Below are 27943 nucleotides of genomic sequence, written 5' to 3' on the forward strand. Positions count from 1 at the left end.
CTCTAACGCCCGCCCTTCCTCCCTTCCTCCCCCCCTCCCTGGTGTGCCGAAGCGAGAGAGGCCCAGAAGTTGCTGAGGAAGGAAAGATTAAGAGATTGGCAGAGTTGGAAGGGACCTGCCTTCTGTTGGGCTGCTAAAGCTTGGTAAGCATAGAGTCAGCCGGGAAGGAGATCTTGTTTCGCGCACCAGATCGGGGCCTGTCTGCGGTGCTCAGCTTCCCCCGCCCCTCCACCCGCAAGCCTCCGGGCTACAGAGGCGGGGAGCCTGTTTCGTGATCGCCGTTGCGCAACAACCCTGTGCTTGCAACTGATGCGGCCAGACTCAGCCGGGTGCAGAAGCGGCTGGACGGAGGGATCGCGAGAGAAGGTAAGGGGGAAAGGTGGGGAGAGCGAGAAAAAGGGAGAGAAACAGAGGGGGGGGAGACAGAGAGAAAGAGAGGGAGAGAGAAAGAAAGAAAGAAAGAAAGAGAAAGAGAGAGTGAGTGGGGGGGAGAGAGTGTGAGGGAGAGGAAGAGGGAGAGAGAGAAAGAGAGAGGGAGAGAGAAAGAGAGAGGGGGGAGAGGGAGGGAGGGAAAGAGAGAGGGGTGGAGAGAGAGAAAGAAAGAGGGAGTGGGGGAGGGAGAAAGAGAAAAAGAGAGGGGAGAGAGAAAGAAAGAAAGAGAGAAAGAAAGAGAGAGAGGGGAGAAAGTGAGGGAGAGAAAGAGAAAGGAAGAGAGAGAGAGAGAAAGTGATAGAGAGGGAGAGAGAACGAGAGAGGGAGGGAAAGAGAGAGGGCTAGAGAGAGGGGGGAGGGGGGAGAGGGAGAAAGAGAGAAAAAGATGAGGAGAGGGAGGGGGAGGGAGGGAAAGAGAGAGAGAGGGAGAAAGAGAGAGGGAGAAAGAAAAAGAGAGGGGGAGAGAGAGAAAAGAGAGAGAGAAAGACAGAGAAAAAGAGAGAGGGAAGGAGAGAGAGAGCGAGAGTGACCAGTGACCTGTTTTGCCCTCTCTCCATCCGTGACCCTTAACCAACTTGGCTTGGTTACCTTCCGTGAGCCTGAGAGCACCAAACCGGGTCCAGTTGGCACCGTTGGGTTGGCGAAGAGTGCAGAAGAACTCAAGAGAAACGAGCCTCCTTGGGGTTGGGGGTGGGTTGGGGTGCAATCCCAGCCTTGGGATCCCAAAACCAAACCAGAAAAAGTGCTGGTGCCAACCAGAAAGTTGGCTGCCTAGCTGAGAAGTGTTTGTTCTGCTGCCTCTGGAGGGTGACAGGTAGGGAGTAATCCAGGTGTTACACTCCAAAACCACATAAAGTTAGATCCCGTTCAGGACTGCAAACTAGACTGAGAAGGTGTGAAAGCATGAGTACAAAAACCACAACCTTAACAGAGTCCTATGGTTGCCCAGAGAAGGATTTGCATCTCTTTTTTAAAAAAATAATTTTTATTACGCAGTTTTTTTAAAACAAAAAAGAAACAACTTTAACAGTTTTCTTCTACAGTATACCACCTTTCCATATGTCCATCTCTTAAGTCAACTTTTCCTTTCATCATTAAAGGATTTCTCCTGATAGAATAGAATAGGGTAGAGTAGAATAGAATGGAATGGAATGGAATGGAATAGAATTCTTTATTGGCCAAGTGTGATTGGACACACAATGAATTTGTCTTTACTGCATAGGCTCTCAGTGTACATAAAAAGACAAGATAAAAGACAAAATGATGAAAGCTTGACCTTCAGTAGGGCAACAGCAAGGGTACAACGGGGCTGAAAATCAGAGTCCCCCGTTTCAAATAGTTCACATTGGCCTGTTTTAAACTTTTGGGAAGGCTTTTTATGGGATTAGGCACCACGTGGATCAACATGAAATATCCATCTGGTCCACTTTAAGACCTGTGGACTTCAACTCCCAGAGTTCCTCAGCCAGCTTTGCTGGAAGTTGGAGTCCACAGGTCTTAAAGTGGCCAAGGTTGGAGACTCCTGATTCTAGTTTTTCAATCTTTGCATCTTGTTCTCCATGTGGAAAGGATCCGTTCAAGGCCACATAAATCTGTGGTATGGTTGCTTCAGTTCTGGTTTCGTGGGTGGACCATACCCAACGTCAGGCCTGCAGGCATCTTTTCTTTTCAATCTTTGGCCTGCCACACTTTCTATTATTCTACTATGCCTTTTTCTATTGTGGGAAAATTGGGGGGGGGGGGTTGTAAGGAGTCGCATACTATGTAGCCATAACAAAATTCCTTTTAGAAAGCCAAGGTCATATTTTGTCTTTGCACCTCTGCACCTGACTGGAACAGGATGGGTGGAATTTTCAGCATGGCAGTGGGAGATTGGCTCTTGTGATGGACTGGTGGGTGTTGGGGCAAGATGTTGAACTTTCAACTAGGTGGGGAAAACTGGGAAGCTTTCAGATTCAAGTTTTCCCAGATGAGCCAACATGACATCTCTAATAAAGTGGAACTTTGAGCAATACTTTGCCTTGGACTCTGATTTACTTTTGGATGCTATTCGGAATCCTGACATTCCAACCCAAGCTCTGGAATCCGCAAATGATGGCTTGTTAGTTCGTGCATACTGGTGAAACCAACTAACTGTGGCATGTTTTAGCAATGAATTGATAGACTCAGCATGGCTTCCTTGATGGAGGAGTCCCCCTTGGTGCTTAGGGTGCTTGTAGGGAAACAGTTCAGTTTGGGGGAGAGATCTGATCTCAAAAATAGTGAGTAGTTTCACAGCAGATGGGTAATGCTTAGAGTGAAGTCCACCCTGGGAAATAAAATTCTAAGTCAGAGAAAATAGTAAAAATGTCTATCGAGATACTCAATCATCCAGGCCATGGTTGTCCCAAAGATGCTTTTCAAAAGGCAGGTGCACTTTCTTGGTTTTTTTCCTTGAAAATGTTTTACTTCTCATCCAAGAAGCTTCTTCAGTTCTGACCAGTTTCTTGGATGAGAAGCGAAATGTTTTCAAGGAAAAAAACCCCAAGAAAGTCCAGTTGCGTTTTGAAAAGCACCCTTTGGATATTAATAATGGACAGTAACAGTAAGTATTAGTAATAGATAGCAATTGTTTTTTCTTTATTTCTTCTTTTTTTTCTGCATTTATTTATATCCTGCTTTTATTATTTTTGCAAATAATTCAAGGTGGTAAATACACACTACCTCCTCCTATTTTCCCCACAACAACAGCCCTGGAAGGTAACAGATAAACGAGTTGGAAGGGATCTTGTAGGTCATCTAGTCCAACCCCCTGACCAGCAGGAGACCCTACAGTACTTCTGACAAATAGCAGTCCAATCTCTTCTTGAAAGTTTCAAGTGATGAAGCTTCTATAACTTCTGAAGGCAACTTCTGTTCCATGGGTTGATTGTTCTCACTGTCAGAAAGTTCCTCCTTATTTCTAGGTTGAATCTCTCCTTGGTCAGTTTCCAGCCATTATTCCTTATCTTCAGGTGCTTTGGAAAATAAGTTGACCCCCCCCCCTCTCTGGAAAATAGCTTGACCCCCTCCTCTCTGTGGCAGCCCCTCAAATATTGGAGGACTGCTATCCTGTCTCCCTGGTCCTTCTTTTCATTAAGCTATTATTCTTTTTATGTTTTAGCCTTTAGTCCCCTAATCATCTTGGTTGTTCTTCTCTTTTTCTAGAGCCTCAACATCTTTTTTATAGTGTGAGCTGGGTTGAGGGAGAGTGAGGGGCCCAAAGTCATCCAGCTGGCTTTCATGGCTAAGGCGGGACTTGAACTCATCGCTCCCTGCTTTCCTACTAGGCCAAAGACTCTCCGTTATCTATCTCAATAGATAGTAAGTAAATAAATCTTTATTACGGTGAAAGACCAGCAATACACATTATTTTTTACAATATGTTAAAAAGTACTGACATTAAGATATAATTAAAAAGTATTGTTGTTAAAAGTGGAAAATAACATACATGTTCTCAGATTGTTCTCAATAGATAGTAATATTAAGTCACGGGAAGCTACCTTCATTGTCTGGCCCAGAAGCCCCCTGTTGTGATTTCCTAGACACCTTCATGGAATTTTCTTGTAGGCCTTTGTCTTTCTAGAATCCTAAAGAAAATGCTTATCTTGTTTAGCCATGTGATACCGCATTGCGTGCATGTAAATCTCCTTTCCCAAGAAGATTTCACTGACTTGGTTAGGCGTTGGTCCTGAGAACGTTTCTAATTCTTTAAAAATCACCCCATGTCCCAGAACTCCATTCTCTTTGCTCCAGGGTTCAGATTAACACCTTCTTCAGAAGAGGGTGTTGCTTCTGTCCTTACAAACACTTTATCTGTTTCTTGGATCATTATCTTCACTGTGTTCTCAACGTCATCTTATCTTTTTCAAAATGTTCCCCCCCCCCCGAATGCCATCACTCTGCTAAACAACTAATTCCTACAACACTGTCATATTACCTACTAAGACTGTATTACTATTCTTTTTCTCTTCCTTGCTAATACCTTCCTCTTCCCACTGATGACTATAACCATGTTGCTTGTATCTCTACAATTTATATTGCTTTGTTTCCTAGTATAATTTGATTGCTTATTTGTAACCTATGATTATCAGTAAGTGTTATGATTCTTGATGAATGTGTTCTATTCTATTCTTCTTTATGTACACTGAGAGATTATGCACCAAAGACAAATTCCTTGTGTGTCCAATCACACTTGGCCAATAAAGAATTCTATTCTATCTCTTCAGAAGGTGCTACCGAAGCAGGGAAGCAATCACATTAGCAGCCCTCCAAGGATCGCATCAGGCCATTGACAGTTTCATTTAAGCCCAGAGGGATCACAGTTATCATAGGTTGGGTTCCTACATTGCACAAAGCCATGGTTGGTTTATAGGGCTTATGGGATAAACGACAATTGGCTGGATAGTCACACAATGTGCAACGCCCAAAACAAATTACATTATGGATTCATGTTGAACCCAATGGTGCTTTTTCAAGAGTCAACTGGATTTTCTGGTTTTTCTTTTAAGACGTTTCGCTTCTCATCCAAGATGCTTCTTTAGCTCTACAGAGGAAGAAGCTTCTTGGATGAGAAGCAAAACATCTTGTGGTTAATTCTATGAGATGTGGAGAAACAAAATCTGGTTTTGAATTGTATGAACAAGGATCTGGTGGAAGAATTTACTGATCTACCCAGAATTAATGCAACTGCTCTTGAATCTCCCTTGGGCTTTTCTCAATAAACCATTAAAGACTGATTCCAGGATGAAGGTTCTTTGGAAAAATTGTAGAGTTTTGTAAAGTTTCCTGCAGAAACCTGTTAGTTCTTAGATGGGATTACAAGGGTGGGAACTGGAATGGGAAATAGGAAGAACATCTTGGAAGAAGGAACATTAAGCCACTTCTAAGATATGCAAAACAAAAAACACCCTTATCTGGATGAAAACTCATCTCAAAGGAATGTTCCTCTGCACCACAAACTCACCATGCATCGAACCGTGGTGGTGCCGTGGTTAGAATGCAGTATTGCAGGCTAATTCAGCTCTCTGCTCACTGCCAGGAGTTTGATCCTCACCGGCTCAAGGTTGACTGAGCCTTCCATCCTTCCAAGGTGGGTAAAATGAGGAGGCAAATTATTGGGAGCAATAGGCTGGCTCTGTAAACTGCTTAGAGAGGGCTGCAAAGCAGTATGAAGCAGAACATAAGTGCTATTGCTGTTGCTGTTTTCTCCATTGCAGACAAAATGATGGCTTTCTGTCACCTTGCTGCCCCGCTGCTGTTGGCTGGGCTCTGCTGGGGATGGGACTTCCCCTTCAGGGATCCCACATTGTCTTGGGAGGAACGAGTGGATGATCTGGTGAACAGGCTGACTCCGGAGGAGATGATCCTGCAGGTTCGAGAAGCCTCTTGAGTGGTTTGGTGGGGTGGATGGTCAACGGGGCTTTGGAAGAAGCCAAGTCTACTTGTCTTCATCTATCAAAACACATCAGAGGAGTGCCTGACCATTGTTATCCATTCACCATATGGGCTTTCTACCCACAGATGGCGAGAGGTGGAGCTCTGGGCAATGGACCAGCCCCACCTATTGCCCATTTGGGCATTGGCCCTTACCAGTGGAATACTGAATGTCTTCGTGGCGATGCAGAAGCACCAGGCTGGGCGACATCTTTTCCTCAAGCGCTTGGCTTGGCTGCCTCTTTCAGGTAGGAGTTTACCTATTAAGTCAATAGAGGGGTAGTCCTAGACTTATGGCCACAATGGAGGACAAAATTTCCATTTGTCAGCAAAGCTGTTGTTATGTGAGTGTTGCCCCAATTCTGTCTCTAGATTCACCCACTTAGAATCTTGGTGACCCGTTATTGCTAAATTTTCAGCAATCAGACCTATCAGCATGGACATCTTAAGAGTCTAGAGTTGCAAAACCTGGCATCATTTTTGGAATTGTAGAGTTGGAAGAGCCACAAGGATTCTCTGCTCCAAAGACTCCAGAGGTTTCTTCAGAAGAAGAACAGATGTACAGCTTGTCAGGGTTCCAAATAACACCTCCAACGCAAGAAGACTCTGAGACTTGAAGTTCCTCAAAGTTCCATTTTATTAGAGATGTCATATTAGCACATCTGAGAAAACACGAATCTGAAAGCTTCCGGGTTTTCCCCACCCAAAAGAAAGTCCAAGCCCCTGCCTAGCACCCACATCTCCATCACATGGCCCAATCAGGCACCATCCCAACTGGAGATGCCTCCCAGTCATGCCACTCCAGGTGCAGGGCAAGATGTCCTTGACTCTCTGAGAAAGGAATGTTATTTAGACTATAGGTAATGATGAAGGTGTAATTCGGAAAATATTTGACTGTGCAGAGATGGATAGATTGACTTTAAAAATAAAAGACAAAGAAGGCACAGAATATTACTTGACATGGAATAGATTTTATGAATGGTTAGAGATAACAGGTAGAAATTAGATGAAGAAAGATTAGTGCTATATATGAATTAAATATGAAGATGGTTTATAATTATAAATATGCTAATATAATTAACAGAATTATGAATAAGCTAATATAAAGAAGAAATTGAGCCAAAATGATTCTGTTATATTTTCATTATTGTAACCAGTATATGTGTTAATATTTCATTTTGTTTTCTCTTTGTTTTTCTTTTGTACATGATATACCCTGACAATACACTGTATGCAAATTGTTTATGAAATTTAAAACAAAAACAAAAAAAGATAGACTAGCACAGATTGCTTGCTTGGGGTGACCTCATTTCATGGCAACACAGAATCCTTTTCTCTTCAACTCTCCTCATGTCTTCGAACAGCCCTCAACTCATCTTTGAAGTGGCCAACGCTACGGCCACTGAAGTTCGCGCCAAGTACAACTATTTTGACTCCAAGGGCTACTACAAAGACCATACCGGCTTAAGTTGCTTCAGCCCAGTCTTGAACATAATGCGGCATCCACTCTGGGGCAGGAACCAGGTATCACAGATTTAGGAACAGAGACGGGGAGGGTGAAGATCAGTGGTGGGATTCAAAAAATTTTTACTACTGGTTCGGTAGGCATGGCATGGCTTGGTTTGCATGGCTTGATGGGCATGGCAGGGGAAGAATACTGCAAAATCCCCATTCCCTCCCCACTCCAGGGGAAGGATACTGCAAAATCCCCATTCCCTCCCAATCAGCTAGGACTCAGGAGGCAGAGAATAGATAGGGGCCAGCTTCCCGGTTCTCCAAACTACTCAAAATTTCTGCTATTGGTTCTCCAGAACTGGTCGGAACCTACTGAATAGCACCTCTGGTGAGGATTGAGGTCCATCAGACTTGGAAGATCAGGGAAAACATGTCAGAGACTTTGATTGTCACAATAGTCCTCTGAAATGCAACTATTATTGAGTGTCTCCAAAGTTGTGAAGAATAATAGCTGATTATTGAGTCTCAAGGTCAAGATCTCCTTGTTACCTTCTGGGAGAGGATCCATGGTGTATGAAGCAGAACATCTAGATTCAGTCACCATTTTGTTCCATGTGGCATCAGCTTTGTGAAGTCTCAAGATGTGTGTGTGTGTTTGTGTCTATGTGTAACAACACACATATATACACATGTTATATACATATGCATGTATGTATGTATGTATGTTTGCATGTATATGGAATGTATATAGAATTTAATTTTTAAAGCGTGCCAGTGTGCTCAAAGTAAAACAATGACAATAAAGGTTACCTTATCTTACCTTAACAGGGATTACACTAAAGGTTACAAATATTCCTAGTCTTGGCCATAAGAGTCACCTGAGCTGAAAAAGGAGCTTCTAAAATTAGGTTAAAGCAAATCTTGAGATCATTTGCCCTGTAGAAATTTAAGAAAGACTCAAGAACCTTCAAGCATCTTACTCTCAGAAATGGGATAACCAGAAGTAGAAATGAGTGACTGGATGATCAAGGGCTTTTGATCCTGGATATAAACTTTAATCATACAGGTTTAAGGCTGATAATATTCTGCATATCATTTTAGATTGTGGGTTTAAGGTTACAGCATTAATATCTTAAAGGACGTGGTGGCTCAGTGGCTAAGATGCTGAGCTTCTCAATCGAAAGGTCGGCAGTTTGAATCCCTAGCACCACGTAACAGAGTGAGCTCCCTTTACTTGTCCCAGGTTCTGCCAACCTAGCAGTTCGAAAGCACGTAAAAAATGCAAGTAGAAAAATAGGAACCACCTTTGGTGGGAAGGTAACAGCGTTTCATGTGTCTTTGGCGTTTAGTCATGCCGGCCACATGACCACGGAGACATCTTCAGATAGCGCTGATCTTCAGCTTTGAAACAGAGATGAGCACCGCCCTCTAGAGTCGGGAACAACTACACCTATGTGTGAGGGGAACCTTTACCTATTAATATCTTGCTATATAGTATATACAATACATACACACACACACACACACACACTGACACACAGACACACACACAGACACACACATATATATGTGTGTGTGTGTGTTGTATTTTTGCTGATAAATAAATAAAGGGAGACTAGTCTATTTCAAGCTATTTAGCTCTCATCAGCTAGCCATACCCTTACTGGGATTCGAATATATATATATATATTTCCAGGAAACTCCAAACCTGAAGTAGTCTGAAGCCGCCTGAAGATGACGAATGAGACTTCGTCGAAACGTCGCCAAGACATCTCCAATTCTACGCGGGAGAAAACCCGAACAACTAGAGACCTACATACTAACACCCGCGAAAACCTCAGAAAATATATATATATATATGTGTGTGTGTGTGTTTTATTTGTGCTGATAAATAATATATATATATATACACACACACATACACATACACACACACATACACACACACACACACATATATACATACATATACATACATACATACATACAGATAGATAGATAGATAGATAGATAGATAGATAGATAGATAGATAGATAGATAGATAGATAGATTTAGTGTCACAACCCCTGGTAAGCCCCAATTATGGGAGGAAGCTAACAGCTTCCACTATCTGTCAATCGGCTCGTCACGAGTCCATCACAACAGAAACCCAATATTTTTACTGTTGCCTTTGTTACACATTTTGTGTTATATTTGTGCTGATAAATAAATATTTATTTATTTATCAGCACAAATATAACACACAAACATGTATGTATGTAGGTATGTATGTATGTATGTATGTATGTATGTATGTATGTATATTTTGTATATAATTATACACCGAAGAATCTCATTGCTTTTGGCACTTCTTCTTTGCAATACTTTTCATTTCTTTGCCAGCAGATTGGTCTCATTTTATGCTTGTCATTAACTGAAACAAAAGTGGGGTGGGGGAAGAATAGGGTTGAGCTGACTAGCTTGCTTCTTTTCCCACTCTTAGGAGACTTATGGGGAGGACCCATTCTTGACCACCCAGCTGGGAGTTGCATTTGTGAAGGGACTTCAGGGTGACCATCCCCGTTACGTCAAAGCTAATGCTGGCTGCAAGCATTTTGATGTCCATGGGGGTCCTGAGAATATCCCTGTCTCCCGATTTCTCTTTGATGCCAAGGTCAGTGAAAGAGGACCAGAGATGGAGGTTCTGTCCAGGTGGATTTTGGAGTTCTCCCTGCCAGTTTCTCTAGCTCATTTATTTTCATCCCAACCACCTAGTTTCTTGCAACTGTCAAAGCAAGAACAGCACAACAGACTTTATTTACTAGCTGATAAGGTATTTATTTATAGGGGGGAAATATCCAGACCAAATGTAATTTCTAATTTTGTATTTTCCCCCTTACCAGAGGGAGCCCCCTTGTAGAGTACTGTGAAGCCGTTACCATGGCAACTTCACTGTGCTGTACATAGAAACCATTTTATGGCAGTATAGGAGAAGCCATTTTAAGGCACAACAGGCTGTAACTTAACAGAACACACATCCTGAGGAGTGTTAGGGGTGCCCCCCCCCCCCAGTATTTGTTTCCAGAAGATAAGTAATCTGTATACCAAGTTTGGTTGAAATTGCTCGAGGTGTTCCAGAGTTATGCTGAAACACACACACACACACTCATTTAGATAGTAGATAGATGATAGATAGATAGATAGATAGATAGATAGATAGATAGATAGATAGATAGATAGATAGATAGATAGATAGATAGATAGATGATAGATGATAGATAGATAGATAGATAGATAGATAGATAGATAGATAGATAGATAGATAGATAGATAGATAGATGATAGATATGGATGGATGGATGGATGGATGGATGGATGGATGGATGGAGAATAGATAGATAGAGAGAGAGAGAGAGAGAGAGAGACAGAGAGAGAGAGAGAGAGACAGAGAGAGACAGAGATAGGTATAGGTATAGATATAGATATAGATTTAAAGATTAAATATAGCATATGGCATCTCCAGGGGCCATGCAATCACAGATATACAACAGTAATGAAACACACTATAGATACAAACACAAATACAATAGCTGAGGTAAAGTATTAAATTAGGCTAAATATAATATGGCATCATAAAGTCACAAATAGGTAGATGTTATAGTTCAATATCTAAGGAAGTTAACTGTTTCTGGTATGGCTGAAATGGCATCATCCCAAGTGCCTTGAAATTTCCTGAATCTGCAGTGGCAGATTAAGGCTCACTGGTACCCTAAGCACGTGCTTAGTCTGCTTAAGGGTTAATACAACACTGCCTGAGGGTCGTTCTCAAAATATATATCTTATACATTATTGTTCCTATCACACTGTGGATTCTAGGCCAACCTTCATTTGAAGACATAACAGACAATCCTCTCTGATTAGTGGGACCAAGCACTGGGCCCGTCCTCTCTGTGTTCCTTAATCATGGTCAATGATTCTCCTTCATGTATGGTGGGAATCTGATCAACCACTAATTCCTATTAACACAAACTAGATTATGAAATGAACCCTCAACCATATGTTTTAAGTTCTGTTTTAAGTTCCCAAAGGTGCTTTTTTTTAAAATAGAATTTTTTTAATTTTTAGACAGACATAGACAAACAAGACATAAAACATAAAACCAGCTTTCATTTCATACAGTGTGTCATTTGATTACAAGGTTTTTGTGCATCCTTTCCATAGTCATCACTTGCAATTTATATGAAATCACATATTATCAAATCAAATATGTTTATATACATTATTATCATTGTACCTCATTTGTTTGACTATCACTATTTATTCCTTCATTTTCAATGAGATACACTAAATGTTGGGATCATTTATATTGTTTACATCATTCTTTACATCATTTTCAATCTATCCAATAATAATGTATCTTTATGTTATATTCAATGTCATTCTATTATTCTTGTATTGCTAACATTCTCTAGTATCTTTCATTTCCATGTTTTTTTATCTAACCATTGATAAAATAAATCCCATGTCTTATAAAATTTTGTATCTTCTTGTTCTCTAATTTCAAATGTCAATTTACCAAAGGCAACTGAACTTTCTGGTTTTTCTTGGAAGATGTTTCGCTTCTCACCTTCTTCTTCAGCTCTGAAGAAGCTTCTTGGAGGAGAAGCGAAACGTCTTCCAAGAAAAAACAGAAAGTCCAGTTGCCTCTTGAAAAAGCATATTTGGGACAACCATGACCTGGATGATGGAGACATATAGAGGGCTGGCTTGGGTTACAATGAGGAGTGAACAAGGAAACTTGGTTATGAATGTAAGGTATTTACAAACAGCCCTTAAGTTAAGACTGTAATGGCGCCTGCTCATTGCGGCTGTAAATCATGATGTTTGTAATGCAGGCTACCCATCTGACTGTCCCAATTTTATGACCTTCCTTGTGGTAGTCATTAAGCAAAGACCACGGTTGTAAAGTGAATGCCGGAATTGTAAAATGAACCAATTGTTTTGCTGAAAGCCAGCAGGAAATGCCGGTTTTGGCAAAAGCGTAGAAAAATGCAGTCTTGTGAATACAGGATGCTGCAAATGCCAGCTGATTGTTGAGCAGCTGATACCTGATTGTGAGGGAGGGGGGTGCAGCTGTTGGAACCAGGTTGTAAATATCCCAGGGGAAGGCCATCAGTTTTATGAGCTTTCTGGCAGTGGTCGTATGCAACCAGTCATAAGCTGAGGACTGCCTATATTAAAAGGACAGAAGACAGAAGTGACTTGGGGGGGGGGGGGAGTTTCACAAACCTGGCAACACCCTGAGAACATGGTGGCGTGTTTTGTGACAGGTGGAGGAACGTGATTGGCGCATGACTTTCCTGCCTCAGTTTGAAGCCTGCGTACGGGCTGGGACGTTCAGCTTCATGTGCAGCTATAACAGGTAGCATTGTATTGTATTGTATTATGGTTTTATATTTTTATTGTTTTTATTTTATTTATTTTTTGTTTATTTTATTTGTTTTATTATTTTATTTTATTTGTTTTATTATTTTATTTTATTTGTTTTATTGTTGTCATGCCTCAGTTTGAAGCCTGCGTATGGCCTGGGACATTTAGCTTCATGTGCAGCTATAACAGGTAATATTTTATTTTATTTTATTATTGGCATTGTATTGTATTATTATTTTATATTTTTATTGTTTTTTGTTTTTATTTTATTTATTTTATTTTATTTGTTTGATTATTTTATTTTATATTTTATTTTATTTATATCCTGCTTGTATTAGTTTTACAAATAACTTGAGGCAGCAGACAGATCCAACAAATCTTCCTTCTCCTCTTTTACCCATAACAACCCTGTGAGGTGAGATGGGCTAAGAGAGAATGGTTCAAAGTCACCCAGCTGGCTTTCATGACTAAGGCGGGACTAGAACTCACAGTCTCCTAGTGATTGGCCCAAAGTCACCCAGTTGCCTTTCATGATTATAGTGGGACTAGAACTCCCTGCCTCCTGCTTTTTTCCTGGTGCCTGAACCACCAGACCAAACGGGCTCTTGTCAGATCAGGAAGACTGGAAGCGATGACCCCAAAGACGTCATGCTTGTAAATCTGCTAACCATCCTTGTTTCGTCTGGCAGAATTAATGGAGTCCCAGCCTGTGCTAACAAGAAACTGCTGACAGACATCCTGCGTGATGAATGGGGCTTCCAGGGTTATGTAGTGAGCGATGAAGGTGCTGTGGAGCTGATCATGGTTGGGCACCAGTACACACACAGTTTCCTGGAGACTGCCATTGGTGAGTGTTGGGAAGCCCTCTCTTCTCACCTCCATGCTGGAAGCCTTTTGCAGCCTAGCTTCAGTTGCAGATTGAGTTCCGAGAGTCCATGCTCAGAGGCTAAATTTCTGGCCTGGAACCCAGATTTGCTTCTATCTGTCCTTACTCTCACCATCCAAGCGTTATTTTCTCTCCCACACCCACCAAAAACTCCTTGTCTGGAATTAGCACATATAAAGGTAAAGGTTGGACGTGGTGGCTCAGTAGCTAAGATGCTGAACTTGTCGATCAGAAAGGTCGGCAGTTGGGCGGTTCGAATCCCTGGTGCTGCCTAACGGAGTGAGCTCTCATTACTTGTCCCAGCTTCTGCCAACCTAGCAGTTCGAAAGCACGTAAAAAATGCAAGTAGAAAAATAGGACTCACCTTTGGTGGGAAGGTAAGAATGTTCCATGCACCTTTCAGTGTTTAGCCATGCAGGCCACATGACCACGGAGACGTCTTTGGACAGCACTGGCTCTTCGGCTTTAAAGTGGAGATGACCACCGCCCCCTAGAGTCAGGAACAACTAGCACATATGTTCAAGGGGAATCTTTACCTTTGCCTTAAAGGTAGAGGTAAAGGCTTCCTCTATTCACTGGTGCCTGACTCTAGGTCAGTGGGTCTCAACCTTCCTAATGCCGCGACCCTTTAATACAGTTCCTCATGTTGTGGTGACCCTCGACCATAAAATTATTTCATGTTTTCCATACGTTTTTGAAAATATGTGTTTTCCAACAGTCTTAGGTGACCCCTGTGAAAGGGTCGTTCGACCCCCAAAGGGGTCCCGACCCACAGGTTGAGAACCACTGCTTTAGGTGATGCTACACATCTGCAGTTTTTAGCTGAGGGAGCAAGTGTTGTCTGAAGATGCTTCCATGGTCATGTGACCAGCATGACTATATGCCAAGGCACACACAAAACTGTTGCCTTCCCACCGAAGTGGTTCCTATTTATCTACTTACATTTGCATGCTTTCGAACTGCTCGGATGGCAGGAGCTGGGGCAAGTAATGGGGACTCACCCCATCACACAGTGCTCGGGGCTTGAACCCAGGTTCTTAGCTTTCCAATTGACAAACTTAGCCTCTTTAACGTCTGAGCCCTCCAATTGGCACATATGCTGTACATCCAGAATGAAGTTACAAATATTATCCTAGGCATTGTCGTGTTAATGTTAGCAGTGAGAAATGGAGATCCAAAGGGCTGTAATATGAACATTGGTAGTTGAAGCTGCTAGGGAATAACAATTCCAGAACCTGGAATTGGAGGGCAACAGCAAAGATTATCCTAAACTCTATAACATAAGGTGGTGGCGCAGTGCTTAGAATGCAGTACTGCAGGCAAATTCTTACCGTCTCAAGGTTGACTCAGCCTGCCATCCTTATGAGGTGGGTAAAATGAGGACCGAGATTGTTGGGAGCATTAGGCTGACTGTGTAAACCACTTAAAGAGAGCTGTAAAAGCACTGTGAAGCAGTATATAAGTCTAAGTGCAATTGCTATTTCTCCCCTCCTTTCCTTGGTCCTGGTGGTGCAGTGGTTAGAATGCAGTGTTGCAGGCAAACTCTGCCCGCAGCCCGGAGTTTGATCCTGACTGGCTCAAGGTTGACTCAGCCTTTCATACTTCCAAGGTTGGTAAAATGAGGACCCAGATTGTTGAGGGCAAGATGCTGTCTCTGTAAACCGCTTAGAGAGGCCTGGAAAGCCCTGTGAAGCAGTATATAAGTCTACCTGCTGTTGCTATTCCCTTGCTAAGGGTGGCACACTATTGCCAGGCTGTCTCCTCAAACAGAACAGCCAAACCATGGCTTGCAGATAAATATGAATTGGAGCCAATGTTTCACTGATTTTTTTGTACTAACAGTGCTATCCTTCTTCCTCCCTGCAGTGGCTGTGAATGCTGGATGTAATCTAGAGCTTTCTTTTGGGATGAAGAATAATGTTTACATGTACATAGCCGAAGCCCTTAGCAAGGGCAACATTTCTCTGGAAGTAAGTGGTCCATCTCCTTGCAGTACAAGAAAGTGCCACCAATTCCAGAGCAGATAGCAGACGGGATGTGATACTGTCTCTTTTCCAAATGAGTATTGTGGCCTGCCAGTGGAGCTGGTAGCAGAGTCGGACAATGAGGAGGTTGGGGAAGAACAGGGGCCAGTCCTGGTGGTTGAGGAAAGTTCAGATGAGGGCTCTGCATGGGAGGCAGAGAGGGAGTTAGACAGCAGTGAGGCAGAGGAACAGCTGGAGCCTGTTCCCAGTGTGCGCATGCGCAGAGCTGCCAGGAGACAAGAACAACTAAGAAAGCAGGATCGACTTAAGAGTCAAGCCACACCTTGAAGGCAGAGGTAGCTTGCTAATTTTTTTACTACCGGTTTCACTTCTACATGCGCAGAAGTGTCCGGGCAGGTGGGTGGAGCCTCCTACCACCGCTTCTACCGGTTCGGCTGATCCAGGCTGAACTGGCAACAACCCACCTCTGCTTAGAGGTGATTGGCCCCTCCCATAGGAAACAAAAGAGGAACAAATGGGGGAGTGGGCTTTTGCAGGAAACAATTCGGTCTGGAAAGTTCTGTTTGTGGTTATAAGAGACACTGTGTATAGTTTTGCTTTGCCATGTGTTTGGAAACTAGTTATCTGGCAGTGCTCCAAATGAGATAAGGTGTGTGTGGATAAGCATTCCTCGGAAAGACTGTTTGCTAAAGACTTGATGACTGTGAATGAAAGGAATTCACAGTCGTGTAAATAAAAGAGGTTTTGCAGGGACCAAGATTTTGCTTCTTGCTTTCTAAGGAAGCCTGGGTCATAACAATGAGTGAAGAAAAACGGGGGACCTAGGGCTCTTCCAAATGTTACTAAACTACAACTTCCAGCATCCATTACAATTAATTATTACTAAATGGGATTGCTGGGGGTTGTAGTTCAGTAAGAAGGATAGGGCTCTAAGGAACATCCTAAGTCGGATTCCACAACGAAGGACTTATATTACAGAGGAGGGAGGTTTTGATTTAATGTGAGTAAAACATCAGGTGTTTGAGTGTCGTGGAAAGAGCTAGACTCATCTTCAATTGGAACATTATCAACAGAAGTTAGATGGGAAGTTTTTCAGGAATGTTATAGAGGACAAGATAATTGTTACTGTTGCCCTCCAACTCCATATCTTGGAACTGTTATTCCCTAGCAGCGTTCACACAACACCCTCAACTGTAAACCCTGGAACTGCTAAGTAGCCATTACTTCACGACTGCCTAACAAACAGGCATTATGAGCCGTGGTGGTGCAGTGGTTAGAATGCAGTATTTCTGGCTGACTCTGCCCACTGCCAGGAGTTCGATTCTCACTGACTCAAGGTTGACTCAGCCTTCCATCCTTCCAAGGTTGGTAAAATGACGACTCAAATTGTTAAGGACAATATGCTGATGTTGTAAACCACTTAGAAAGGGCAGCAAAGCTTTATGAAGCAGTGGTAACGGTGAAGTAACCTACAATAATGTGGTACGTAAAGGCTTTTACCCTTTTTAAAGTAACCACAGGGATCGAATATTTGGATAATATAAAAAGCACATGGCCAGGTGTAGGCAAAACTCTGGGAAAAGCACAAAAAAAGGTCAAAAAAAGACAGGCAGACAAGAAATGAGATATCCAAAAGGTGTTTAAAGTAGACAATAAGGTATATTCGTCCTCAAAATATTTGAACCTAAAAAGACCTTGTAAGAAACTAAATCCTAAATATTGCTATCATAGGAGTCATCAAACCAGATGATGACCGGATGATGAAAAGAGGGCTGTGAAAATATCTACAGACCCCTCACATCCTGAACATAAATTGTTTCAACTTCTATCCTCAAAACAACGCTATAGGGCAGTGATGGCGAACCTATGACACGTGTGTCAGTGCTGACACGCGTAGCCATTTGGGGTGACACGCACAGGATTTCATGCGATTCATCCTCGGCTCCTGCACGGCCGCCGAGGATGAAAGAATCTGTGCTGGAGGAACGGTGGGGGGCGGGACGTGTGATCTCCCCCGCCCACACTCACTTACTGTATCGCCGCCGCCCCTTTCTGAGCGCAGGGGCTGCTGGTAAGGCGTGCGTGCCGTGCGCACACACGTCATCAGCGCGGCGAGGGAGGACCTGCAGGAGAGGAGCGCGGGAACAGTGCGCGCCTCTCTCCAGTCAGGCCGGCACAGAGAGTCTACTCCTGGGACTGTCGGTTATGACCGCACCACAGCATGGAACAGCGGAGTGCCAACGGGAACTGTGAGCGCCATTATACATTTTTGTAGTTTAAACTATAAATTGCGCAAAATTATGTTTTTGTCGAAGTGACACACAACGCGAGTTATGCTCGATTTTTTGCTGATTTTTGACACACCACGCCAAAAAGGTTGCCCATCACTGCTATAGGGCATTGCACACCAGAACAACTAGACACAAGGACAGTTTTTTCCCAAATGCCTTCACTCTGCTAGACAACTAATTCCCACAACACTGTCAAACTATTTACTAAAACTGTGTTACAATTATTATTCTCATCCTTCCTAGTACCTATCTCTCCCCACTTCTGACTATAACCATGTTGCTTGTATCTTTACAATTTATATTGTTTCATTTGTTTCTTGGTATGATTTGATTGCTTATTAGTAACCTATGACTATCACTAAGTGTTGCATCTTATGAATCTTGGTGAACGTATTCTATTTTATTTTTCTTTTATGTACACCAGTGGTAGTCAACCTGGTCCCTACCGCCCACTAGTGGGCGTTCCAGCTTTCATGGTGGGCGGTAGGGTTTTGCTATAACTCTGCTTTATAAATTTTATAAAGTAAAGTTACTTCCCTACTTTATAAATCACCATTAATATGGAACCGGTGGGCGGTTAGAAAATTTTACTACTAACAGAGATACAAAAGTGGGCGGTAGGTATAAAAAGGTTGACTACCCCGATGTACACTGAGAGCATCTGCACCAAAGACAAATTCCTTGTGTGTCCATTCTATTCTATTCTGTACTGTACTGTACTGTACTTTTCTGGTAAAATTGCAATTGCCAAGGGATTTTAAAAGGATACACCCAGTGTTCCATTGTAGTTTATTGAAGACAACGCTGCTTCTCCCTACTTCCTGCAGATAATCCGGGATCGTGTCCGTCCCCTTTTCCTCACTCGTCTACGGCTGGGAGAATTTGACCCACCAGCCATGAACCCCTACAATGCACTGGGGGCTGAGGTTATACAGTCAGAAGCCCACCGCCTTCTGGCCCTCAAAGCCGCCCTCCAGAGCCTTGTTTTGCTGAAAAACCGGAATGAAATGCTGCCTTTTAAGGAGGAATATCTGTTGCGCAAGACCATTGCGGTAAGTGTTCACCGAGGGACACTTGCAAAATTAACCTGTTCCTGATAGGTTTGCACTAATGATGGATGTTCCTTCCTGGGACGTATTCATGGGGAGATTGACACATCTGTGAACATGTCTGAGCAAACGTTGTCCAGATTGTCCAGTTTGACTTCTGGGAGTTTCACAACAGATCAGCAACACCATTTGGCTCCCAGGACTTCATTCCTAGGGGTTCTAAGTTGCTTCTCTCCTTGAGAACTTATACTTTTTAATGGGAGACGGAGGGCAGGAGGGAGGGTGGGTGGGCAGAAGGGAGGAAGAAAGTTTTTGAGGTCCTGCTGAGGTTCCAGACTGGCCAGGCCTTGGGGTTGCTTGTTCAAACAGTGGGTGCTATGACTGAGAAGTCCTGCTTTCTAGGTGACATTGTTTGAAGGCTCCTGTAGCAGCATCACCCTACTGGGAAGGAGCAGAGACCATGAGAAACAATGATCCTAGGGCAAAAAGGGACACTGTAACTAGCATACGTTATACTGATTCACAAAATCAAAACATAAACAAAATACTGTGGATTTTAGTTCATAAAATGGGGACAAAGTCAGTCCCAGAAACCTTGATGGCCACTAACTTCCTCTTCCTCTGAGAGGCAGAAGCTCCTCTACTTTCCCTTATTCTTTCTGTGCAGGTGGTCGGACCCTTTGCAGACAACGCTGATCTCCTCTTTGGGGACTATGCACCAGTCCCTGAACCCCAATACATTTATACACCCAGGTAGGACCAGCAATCTTCTCTGCCTCCCAAACAGATTGTGATTGGGGCTGATGGAGTTAGAGCTGAGCTCTAGATCTAGATGTCTTCTCAGCTTTTCTACAGTATTTCTACTATTATTATTATTTTGTTTATTAAATTGTTATGCTGCTCCATCTCACTTGTCAAGTGAGAGATATATGTTATTTGAGTGTTCCCTTGGTTGTGGCTCTTCCTTCTGTTCCTCAAGGTTATTCCTTCTTCTCATTACACTCAACTATGAAGCCAACTGCAGTTCAGCCACTACTTTGGGTATTCTGCTGGTTGTAGGTACTTCAAATGTACCTAAAATATGGTGGGATGTATGAAGGACATTCCCAGGGTTGGTTAACAGATGAACAGAGTTGGAAGGGACCTTGTAGGTCATCTAGTCCAACCTCCACCTAAGCAGAAGACCCTGCACCTGCAATGGCGAACCTATGGCATGCATGCCACAGGTGGCACGTGGAGCCATATCTGAGGACACGTGAGGCGTTGTCCTATGTCAACTCCAGTGCTGATTTTTGGTCTTCCGGCAGGCGGGGAAAGCTATTTTTGCCCTCCCCAAGCTTCAGAAAAGCCTCCGGAGCCTGTGGATGGCGAAAAACAGGAAAGAAACATTGGGCTGTTTTTTTGCCCTCCCCAGGCTTCAGGACGCTTTCCTGAAGCCTGAAGAGGGCGAAAAACAGCCCATCAGGCCTACTGGAAATCTGGAGGCTTCAGTGAGGCCTGCGCACATGCACAGGAGGGGAGCAGGAGGTCATGTGCGCATGTGCTGGGGGGAGGGCATTGCATTATGGGTGTGGGCACGCACACGCGCACTATTGCGCCTGTGCCCTTTTAGCACCTGAGCAGAAAAAGGGTTGCCGTCACTGCCCTACACCATTTCTGACAAAAAAATGGAAATCTGGTTGATCCAGTTTCACAACTCAAGGCTCTGAAAAGGAGATGCTTCTGGTGTTGGTGACTTCTGAGAAGTTCTTGTCTCTGGCTGATGCAGGAGGGGCTTAGCAGCTGTCTCGGCCAATGTCACCTGTGCCCTTGGATGTCAGCGTCCGAGATGTCTCAAGTATAATCCCGAAGATGTGAAAGCTGCAGTTGAAGGAGCAGACATTGTGGTTGTGTGCCTTGGGACAGGTAAGAGCTGTGCCTAAAAATGCAGGGCTTCTGTCAGCCTTCCAAGAGGTGTAAGGTTATAGTAACAGGATCTTGCAAGCCTGAAAGCATTTCCCCCTTTCCCTTGGCTTGACTTTCCAGAGAATTGGGGAGTGTCCCTGTTCTGATCTAGGCTTCCCTAAAAAGAACGAAGCAGATTCCTGGTCCCAACAAAACTCCTTTTATTAAACAAATGTGAATTCCTCTCATTCACATTCAGCAAAGGCCTGGCAAACAGTCTTTCAAAGGTGAATTTATGACCACAGATCTTATTTAGCTTGGAAAGCTGCCATGTAAATATTTTCCAAATGAGTTGATGTGCAAGGAAAGACTTGGCACAGAGTCTCTGAGATTCACGGACAGATCTTCACACTCCTGAAACAAACAAACAAATTGTTTCCTGCAAAAGCCCACTCCCCTTTCACTCCTCTCTTATTTCCTATGGGAAGGGCCAATCATCTTCCACCTGTGGCTTTACTCCCAACTTGACCCTGATTTCTGAGCTGTTCTTTTCTTCCGGCAGTTCTGCCCATGTGCACGCTGGGAACAGACTCCAGCTGTTCCTCTGCCTCACTGCTGTCTACCTCCAAAGGCAGCTGAGAACTGCCAGACAGCCTTGGCCCCATCTTGGTCCCCAGCCACCATGCCACGGCCCAGTACCAGCCTGGGCCACAAGAGAGATGGAAAAGCGTATGTGCGTGAAGCTCCACTCGCATGAGCGGAGAGCACACACACATGTGCCTGCCACTCACACAACCCCATACATCCCAGGCCGGATCGCCAAGCTGGAAAAGTTGGGGACCTCTGCCTTAAAGGACTGAAGAACTGAAGAACTTCTTAGATGAGAAGCACAACGTTTTCAAAGAGAGAGAAAACACAAGAAAGTCCAGTTGTCTTTTGGAAAAGAACCTCTGGGACAATCATGACCTGGATTGTTGAGCATCTCCATAGACAACAGGGGAAAAGTCTCCATCACCACCACCTTCCCAGAAAAATTCTCACCCAGAGAGATTGGATAGCTCTGGAATGTCAGAGCAGCCAAGGAGCCCTTTTCACACATTCTCTGTTCCTTCCCCTCAGGAACTGAAATGGAGTCCGAATCCAATGACCGCAAGGACTTGTCTTTGCCCGGACATCAACTGGACCTTCTGCAGTCATCTGTGGCCTGGGGTGAGTCTGCCTCTTTCCCCAGAGGAGGACTCCCAAGAAGCCTAGAGATATCTGAGTGACATCACTAGAAGAGATGGGGCCAGCATTTTGGCTTTTTTGGACCACATTTTGGGGCCCAGTTGAATTATTATGGCCCAACTGGGTGGTAGCATCTAGTGGAACTTGGCTGATCTTAAAAAGCTAAGCAGGATCAGACCAGGTTAGTTTTTGGGTGGGTGACCCAACACAGATCCTAGAGTTGTAGGGTAGAATGTGAAGCTGAACAATCTGGGAGTTGCCTACTATAAGGAAACTACATAACTACTGTCCCTGTAGTTAGTAGGATTTGAGCTTTACTCAACCATTATTATAAACTTTTTAATGTTGATAATAATTGTTGCTTTAGAAAAAGCGTTGCATGATTCCTATTTTATACCCCCTTGGTCCAATAAACACAGACGTTTACATCATAATGATTGGGGGTTTACTCTCAGATATTAGTTGCATGATCTTGGGATCAGGGTTGAAAAGGCAAGGCTAGAGACATCCTTTGGACTCAATTACCTGTGTCTGCTACTACCCTGTTTCCCTGAAAATAAGACCTCCCCGGATAATAAGCCCAATTGGGCTTTTGAGTGCATGTGCTAAAATAAGCCCTCCCCCAAAAATAAGCCCTTCCTGAAAATATTTAAACGCATGCGCAGCCGGTCGCCACCATTTCCTCTGGTTGCTTGCCATGCAAACAACACGAGGTGAGGAGGCAAGGCTGGTGGGGAAGGGAGAGGAGAAACATGCCCCATGCACCAGTCATGCCCTTATGTAATGGCTGCTCCCGCAACCCTAGCCACTGCGCCCCTTCTATCCCACTAATGGTCCCCACAAACAGTGGCAGGCCCAGCGACGCACAACACAGCAGCAGCCATGAGGTGACCACGCTCGCCACCTCCTGCACCTCAAAAATAATAAGACCTCCCCGAAAATAAGACCCTCTCTTCGGGGAAACATGGGAGCCACCCATGGATTTTATTCATGAAATTATGTCCTCTGCTCACCTGACCTTGGCGGTGATAGGCAGCATCAGCAGTCTTTGGCTCTCCCTCTGCATGATGGCTGGGGCTGAGGGGTGCAGTAGTCCACATATCTGGAGAACATCGCCTAGGAGGGATGCACAGATCTCAACTTTTCCTCCTCATGAGCTGGGTGTGGCCTTTCATTTCAGCCACCGGCCGTCCTGTGATTCTCCTCCTGTTCAACGCCGGCCCCCTGGATATCAGCTGGGCCAAGGAACAGGATGGTGTGGGGGCAATCGTGGCTTGTTTCTTTCCTGCTGAGACCACAGGGCTGGCTGTGGCCAAGATGTTGGTGGGCGCTGAAGGGGCAAATCCTGCCGGCAGGTTGCCAGCTACGTGGCCAGCAGGAATGGACCAGGTATGGCTGGGATGGGAAGTGGTGCCTCTTTCCTGGATTGTAGCAGTCAACATGGAGGAAATAATAGCTGAATCTTCCCTCCCTTAAGAAAACAATAAAAAAAACCTATAGGAAGTCCTCAACTTAATGACCACAATTGTAGCTGGGACTTCCATCATGGTCATTAAGTGAGTCATCACTGCATCCAATTTTACCATCTTTTTGGCCGTAGCCGTTAAAGAAATCCAGGTTTGCCCATTGACTTTGCTTGCCGGAAACTGGCCAGAAAGGTTGCAAAGAGCAAGTAGGTGACTCCGGGTTGTTGCAACAGCCACAAATACATGTTGGTTGTAAGGTACCTAAATTGCAGTATCACCTAACTACAGGAACGCTGCGCTATAAATGCAACGATTGGTTGGAAGTCACTTTTTCCAGGGCCATCATAAGTTCAGATGGTCGCTAAACAATGGCCGTAAGTGAAGGACTATCTATATAGCCTAATTTTAGACAGAAGAGTGCTGGATGGGACATAATCAAAAAGCATTTTGTGTTTTTATTCAGCATACACTCATTTCTAAGTGATCTACCAAAACTCTGGGATTGTTTATGTATTTTTTTTATTTTTATTTATTTTTTATTCTATTCTATTCATTCCTCATTTTATTCTATTCATTCCTCATTTCATTCTATTCTATTCATTCCTCATTTCATTCTATTCTATTCTAATAATGAGGTATCTAGAGGCTTATGACTGGAGTGGCACATCAGTGCAATAGAATGGAATAGAATAGAATAGAATAGAATAGAATAGAATTCTTTATTGACCAAGTGTGATTGGACACAGAAGGAATTTATCTTTGGTGCATATGATCTCAGTGCACATAAAGAAAAATAAAATAGAATACGTTCATCATAGAATCATAAGATATAACAATGATAGTCATAGGGTACAAGTAAGCAATCAAATCATACTAGGAAACAATCAATATAAATCATAAGGATACAAGCAACAAAGTTACAGTCCTGCAGTCATACGTGGGAGGAGATGGGTGATAGGAACGATGAGAAGACTAATAGTAATAGTAAGGCAGCCTTAGTCAATAGTTAGACAATGTTGAGGGAACTTGGGAATTGCAGACTGAACTGGGAACATCAACTTGAAAGAAGTCAGTTTTAAAAAACCATTTCTATATTGTTGCCAGGGAAACTACATTAAAGACTCCATGAAGTTCTTCAGAGTTGAGTTTGACTTGAAGGAGACTTGACTTTTCTAAATATAGACCAGAAAATATATCATGTAAGATTAAAGTCCACTGTGCTACTCGGCAGTGTCCTCCCCCCCCCCCCAGTACAATTTCTGTTGCAGTCTTTCCTTTGAAGTGTGTCAGATTCCACAAAGGCCGCTGGCAATTTTAATTAAAAGTTGATGCAGATTCAACCCATTGAATTAGCTTTTTTGTGGGTCTGCAATGGGGGATTAGCTACGGTCCATTAACTGCCTCTTGAATAGAAAGGACTGTTTTTAAAGTATGCGGCACAATAATGCCGTCACGCCATTTAAAATAAAAGCCAGGAAAAACAAATCGGTAATTAAACCTTAACTACAGAAAAATAAGCTGACGTCGGGACAATTTAGAGCACTTATTCAAGGGTGGTTAACTGATAAAGGCTGGGTAGGGACAGTCCCTCAAATCACCCCTAGATCCTGCTTGCTCTAGCCCCAAATTTCCCCAAGGTGTTTTTTCAAAGACAACTGGACTTTGTTTTTCCTTGAAGACATTTCCCTTCTCATCCAAGAAGCGTCCTTCCATTCGTCACCATTCAGTCAGAACTGAAGAAGCTCCTTGGATGAGAAGCAAAACGTCTTCAAGGAAAAACAAAGTCCAGTTGCCTTGAAACAAAGCCCAGTTGTATCTCTGGGACCAACCACGACCTGGATGACTGAGAATCTCCATAAACATACAGCCCCAAATCTTTCCACCTCCTTCAGCTACTCTTGTCCTTACCACAGGTACCCCCAATAGAGAACTACACAATGATTGGCAGGACATATCGCTACTATGGACAAGAGGCGCCGATGTACCCCTTTGGCTATGGACTCTCATACACTGCCTTCCAGTACAGGGATTTGGTAGTGAGTGCTGACCAAGTGCCCATTTGTGGGAATCTTAGCATCTCTGCGGTGGTGGAGAACGTTGGATCCAGAGATGGTGAAGAGGTGAGGCAATTCCGTTGTTTGTCTCCATGCAAACACTGGTGGGAGCAGAGAGGGTGGGATAAAAGGGATGAGATGCTGCTTGAGATGGGTGAAAACTCAAGGAGGTCTAAAGGCTGTGAGGATGGAGAGTCAAGCTGAAGACCAGCGAGAGCTGAAAGCATCTCTACTGATGGACAAATGTGCCGTTGACCTCAAAACCGAACATCCTAAGGATATTTGTATGTATTTATCAGGCCCACCTATGGCGGAATAGAGGTTTTTAAGAAATGAGGAAGTTGCAGTGATATCTCACAGGGGCTATGAATCCAAAATGGTGGTTGATTTTTAATCCTCACAGCTCCCATGTAGGAACGCATTGAACGAAGAACAAAAAACCAATTTTGACTTTGCTGAAATAGAGGGTTTTTTTGAGATCAGGTTGCAAAGCTGCAGAAACAGGATCAGATTAGAAGATAATATTACTACTAAATTATGAATAGTGATTTGCTATTACCAATAAAGAATACTTGTCCAGCTGATTTACATATATCAATATTTCTTCTTGATGTAGTGGATTTTGCTTCAAGAGCAGAATATTCATAGCAGCCTGTTATTTGATAGAGAATCACAGTCAGGCAGGGATTAAAATGCAACTAACACTTCATGCAAATAATTGTTCTCTGAATCTTAGAAACTGCTGTTGATGTTTGTGCATTTCCACCACTGGCAAGATTCATAGAGTCTCCTCAGTTTGCTAGAAAGAGGAGGAGAGAAAGAAATGGAATCTGTTGGCTCATTGTACCATTCCAAATTGGGTCCATCCCATTCATTGGGTCAGAATGAGCAGTGAGGAAAATGATTCCTAAATTTTAGAAGATTAGATGAAGGGTACAGGGGTCATTCACATATTCAGGGCCCTTGATTCTAAATAAATGGGTGTGGTCCATTTATCCAGAATCTTGCTGTGGCCTGCCAGCAGAGCTAGCAGCAGATTCAGACAGTGAGGAGGTTGGGGAGGAACATGGGTCAGTCCTGGGGTCTGGGGAAGGCTCTGACAAGGGCTCTGTGTCAGAGGCAGAGATGGGGCCAGAGCTGTATGCCAGTTATCAGCTGCCTTCAGAGTTGGATGTCAGTGGGGAGAACAGCTGGAGCCTGTTCCCGATGTGTGCATGTACAGAGCTGCCCGGAGAAGGGAACAGCTACGGGAGTAAAGGCACAGGTGGATGGTGAATGGCCTCTCCCATAGGGAATAAAGAGGAGCGAAAGGGGAGGGAAGTTTGCAAGAAACAATTAGTTTAATTCATTAGAGTGAAGATCTGTTCCTGACGAGGAGTCGACTTTGTGCTTTTTGGAAGCCTAGGTCAGAACAGTGTACTCTCTGCTCATGCAAGTAGAGTTTCATGCATAGCTAAGGAACAAGGGCCGACTTGAGAATAAAGGCCCCTCCCATAGGGAATAAAGAGGAGTGAAAGGGGAGGGGAATTTATAGGAGACCATTAGACCATTCATTAGGGTGAAGATCTATTCCTGACTTCTTGCCAAGTAATTGCTACTACAGCATGGTGTTTGGAAGATATTGGCCTGGTAGCTCTCCAAGCCTGATAAAGGTCTGTAATTGTGAAATCTCATGAAAGACTGTTGGCCGGGACTTTGCTGGAGAGGAATTCCCTTTAATCTAAATAAAAGAGTTTTTATCGGGATGAGGAGTCTGATTCAAGATCTTGGGAAGCCTAGATCAGAACACTTCTCTCCATCCTTGAAAAGGCTCCAAAAGTAGGAATATGCTTTGAAGGTGTGAAGAATCTGCTGATGTCTTCTTCTCTTGATGACCTTCTCTTCATGTCTAACATTTCCCCCCTCTGCAGGTGGTGCAGCTCTATCTCCGCTGGGGACAAGCATCTGTGCCCATGCCCCGCTGGCAGCTGGTTGGTTTCCGCCGGTTGCCGATACGCCAGGGACAAGCTGCCAAGGTGGCCTTCCTATTATCTTTCAGCCAGAGAGCTGTATGGGATGGACAGTGGTGGTTGGAGCCTGGCACTTTCACCGTCTTTGTTGGTGGCCAGCAACCCTTCCAAGAAGTACGTCTTCCTTCAAATGTCCTCCAGACCGACTTTCATGTCTTTGGGGACTCCCGTAGTGCAAGCCAATGCTAGTCTCCCGAACAGGCCAGGATTGCTCAGGGAAATTGACCCAGTGGCTTGCTGAGCCAGAGTTTATCAAAAAGGAAGCTTTGCACCAGGGGTGAAATCCACTTACCTTCGCTACCAGTTCAGTAGCAATGTGAGGGCTCGTATGAATCCTGCTT

General features: G+C 43.7%; 1 protein-coding gene across 2 annotated transcripts; it reads left to right on the forward strand.

The window, feature by feature from the left end:
• On the forward strand, nucleotides 1–27943 carry LOC116515707 (probable beta-D-xylosidase 6). 2 transcript variants are annotated; one of them, XM_032227888.1, is made up of 16 exons: nucleotides 1–366; nucleotides 3619–3774; nucleotides 5670–5824; nucleotides 5974–6134; nucleotides 7251–7410; nucleotides 9825–9995; nucleotides 12652–12743; nucleotides 13441–13598; nucleotides 15504–15607; nucleotides 18741–18965; nucleotides 19630–19715; nucleotides 20731–20867; nucleotides 21966–22055; nucleotides 23254–23462; nucleotides 25453–25659; nucleotides 27504–27943. In XM_032227888.1, exons 3-16 carry the CDS (start codon nucleotides 5675–5677, stop codon nucleotides 27789–27791), a joined length of 2238 nt encoding a protein of 745 aa, XP_032083779.1. In that variant the 5' UTR covers nucleotides 1–366; nucleotides 3619–3774; nucleotides 5670–5674; the 3' UTR covers nucleotides 27792–27943. The 2 variants fall into 2 exon arrangements, with proteins under 2 accessions (XP_032083779.1, XP_032083778.1); XM_032227887.1 differs by lacking the exon at nucleotides 3619–3774.

Source organism: Thamnophis elegans, chromosome 12, assembly GCF_009769535.1.
Source record: "Thamnophis elegans isolate rThaEle1 chromosome 12, rThaEle1.pri, whole genome shotgun sequence".
NCBI lineage: Eukaryota > Metazoa > Chordata > Lepidosauria > Squamata > Colubridae > Thamnophis > Thamnophis elegans.

Coding starts and splice junctions, on each gene's coding strand:
- LOC116515707 (XM_032227888.1), top strand. CDS start 5,675: ATGATGGCTTTCTGTCACCTTGCTGCCCCGCTGCTGTTGGCTGGGCTC. Junction 7,411..9,824: donor CACTCTGGGGCAGGAACCAG/GTATCACAGATT, acceptor TCCCACTCTTAG/GAGACTTATGGGGAGGACCC. Junction 13,599..15,503: donor TTTCCTGGAGACTGCCATTG/GTGAGTGTTGGG, acceptor TCCTCCCTGCAG/TGGCTGTGAATGCTGGATGT.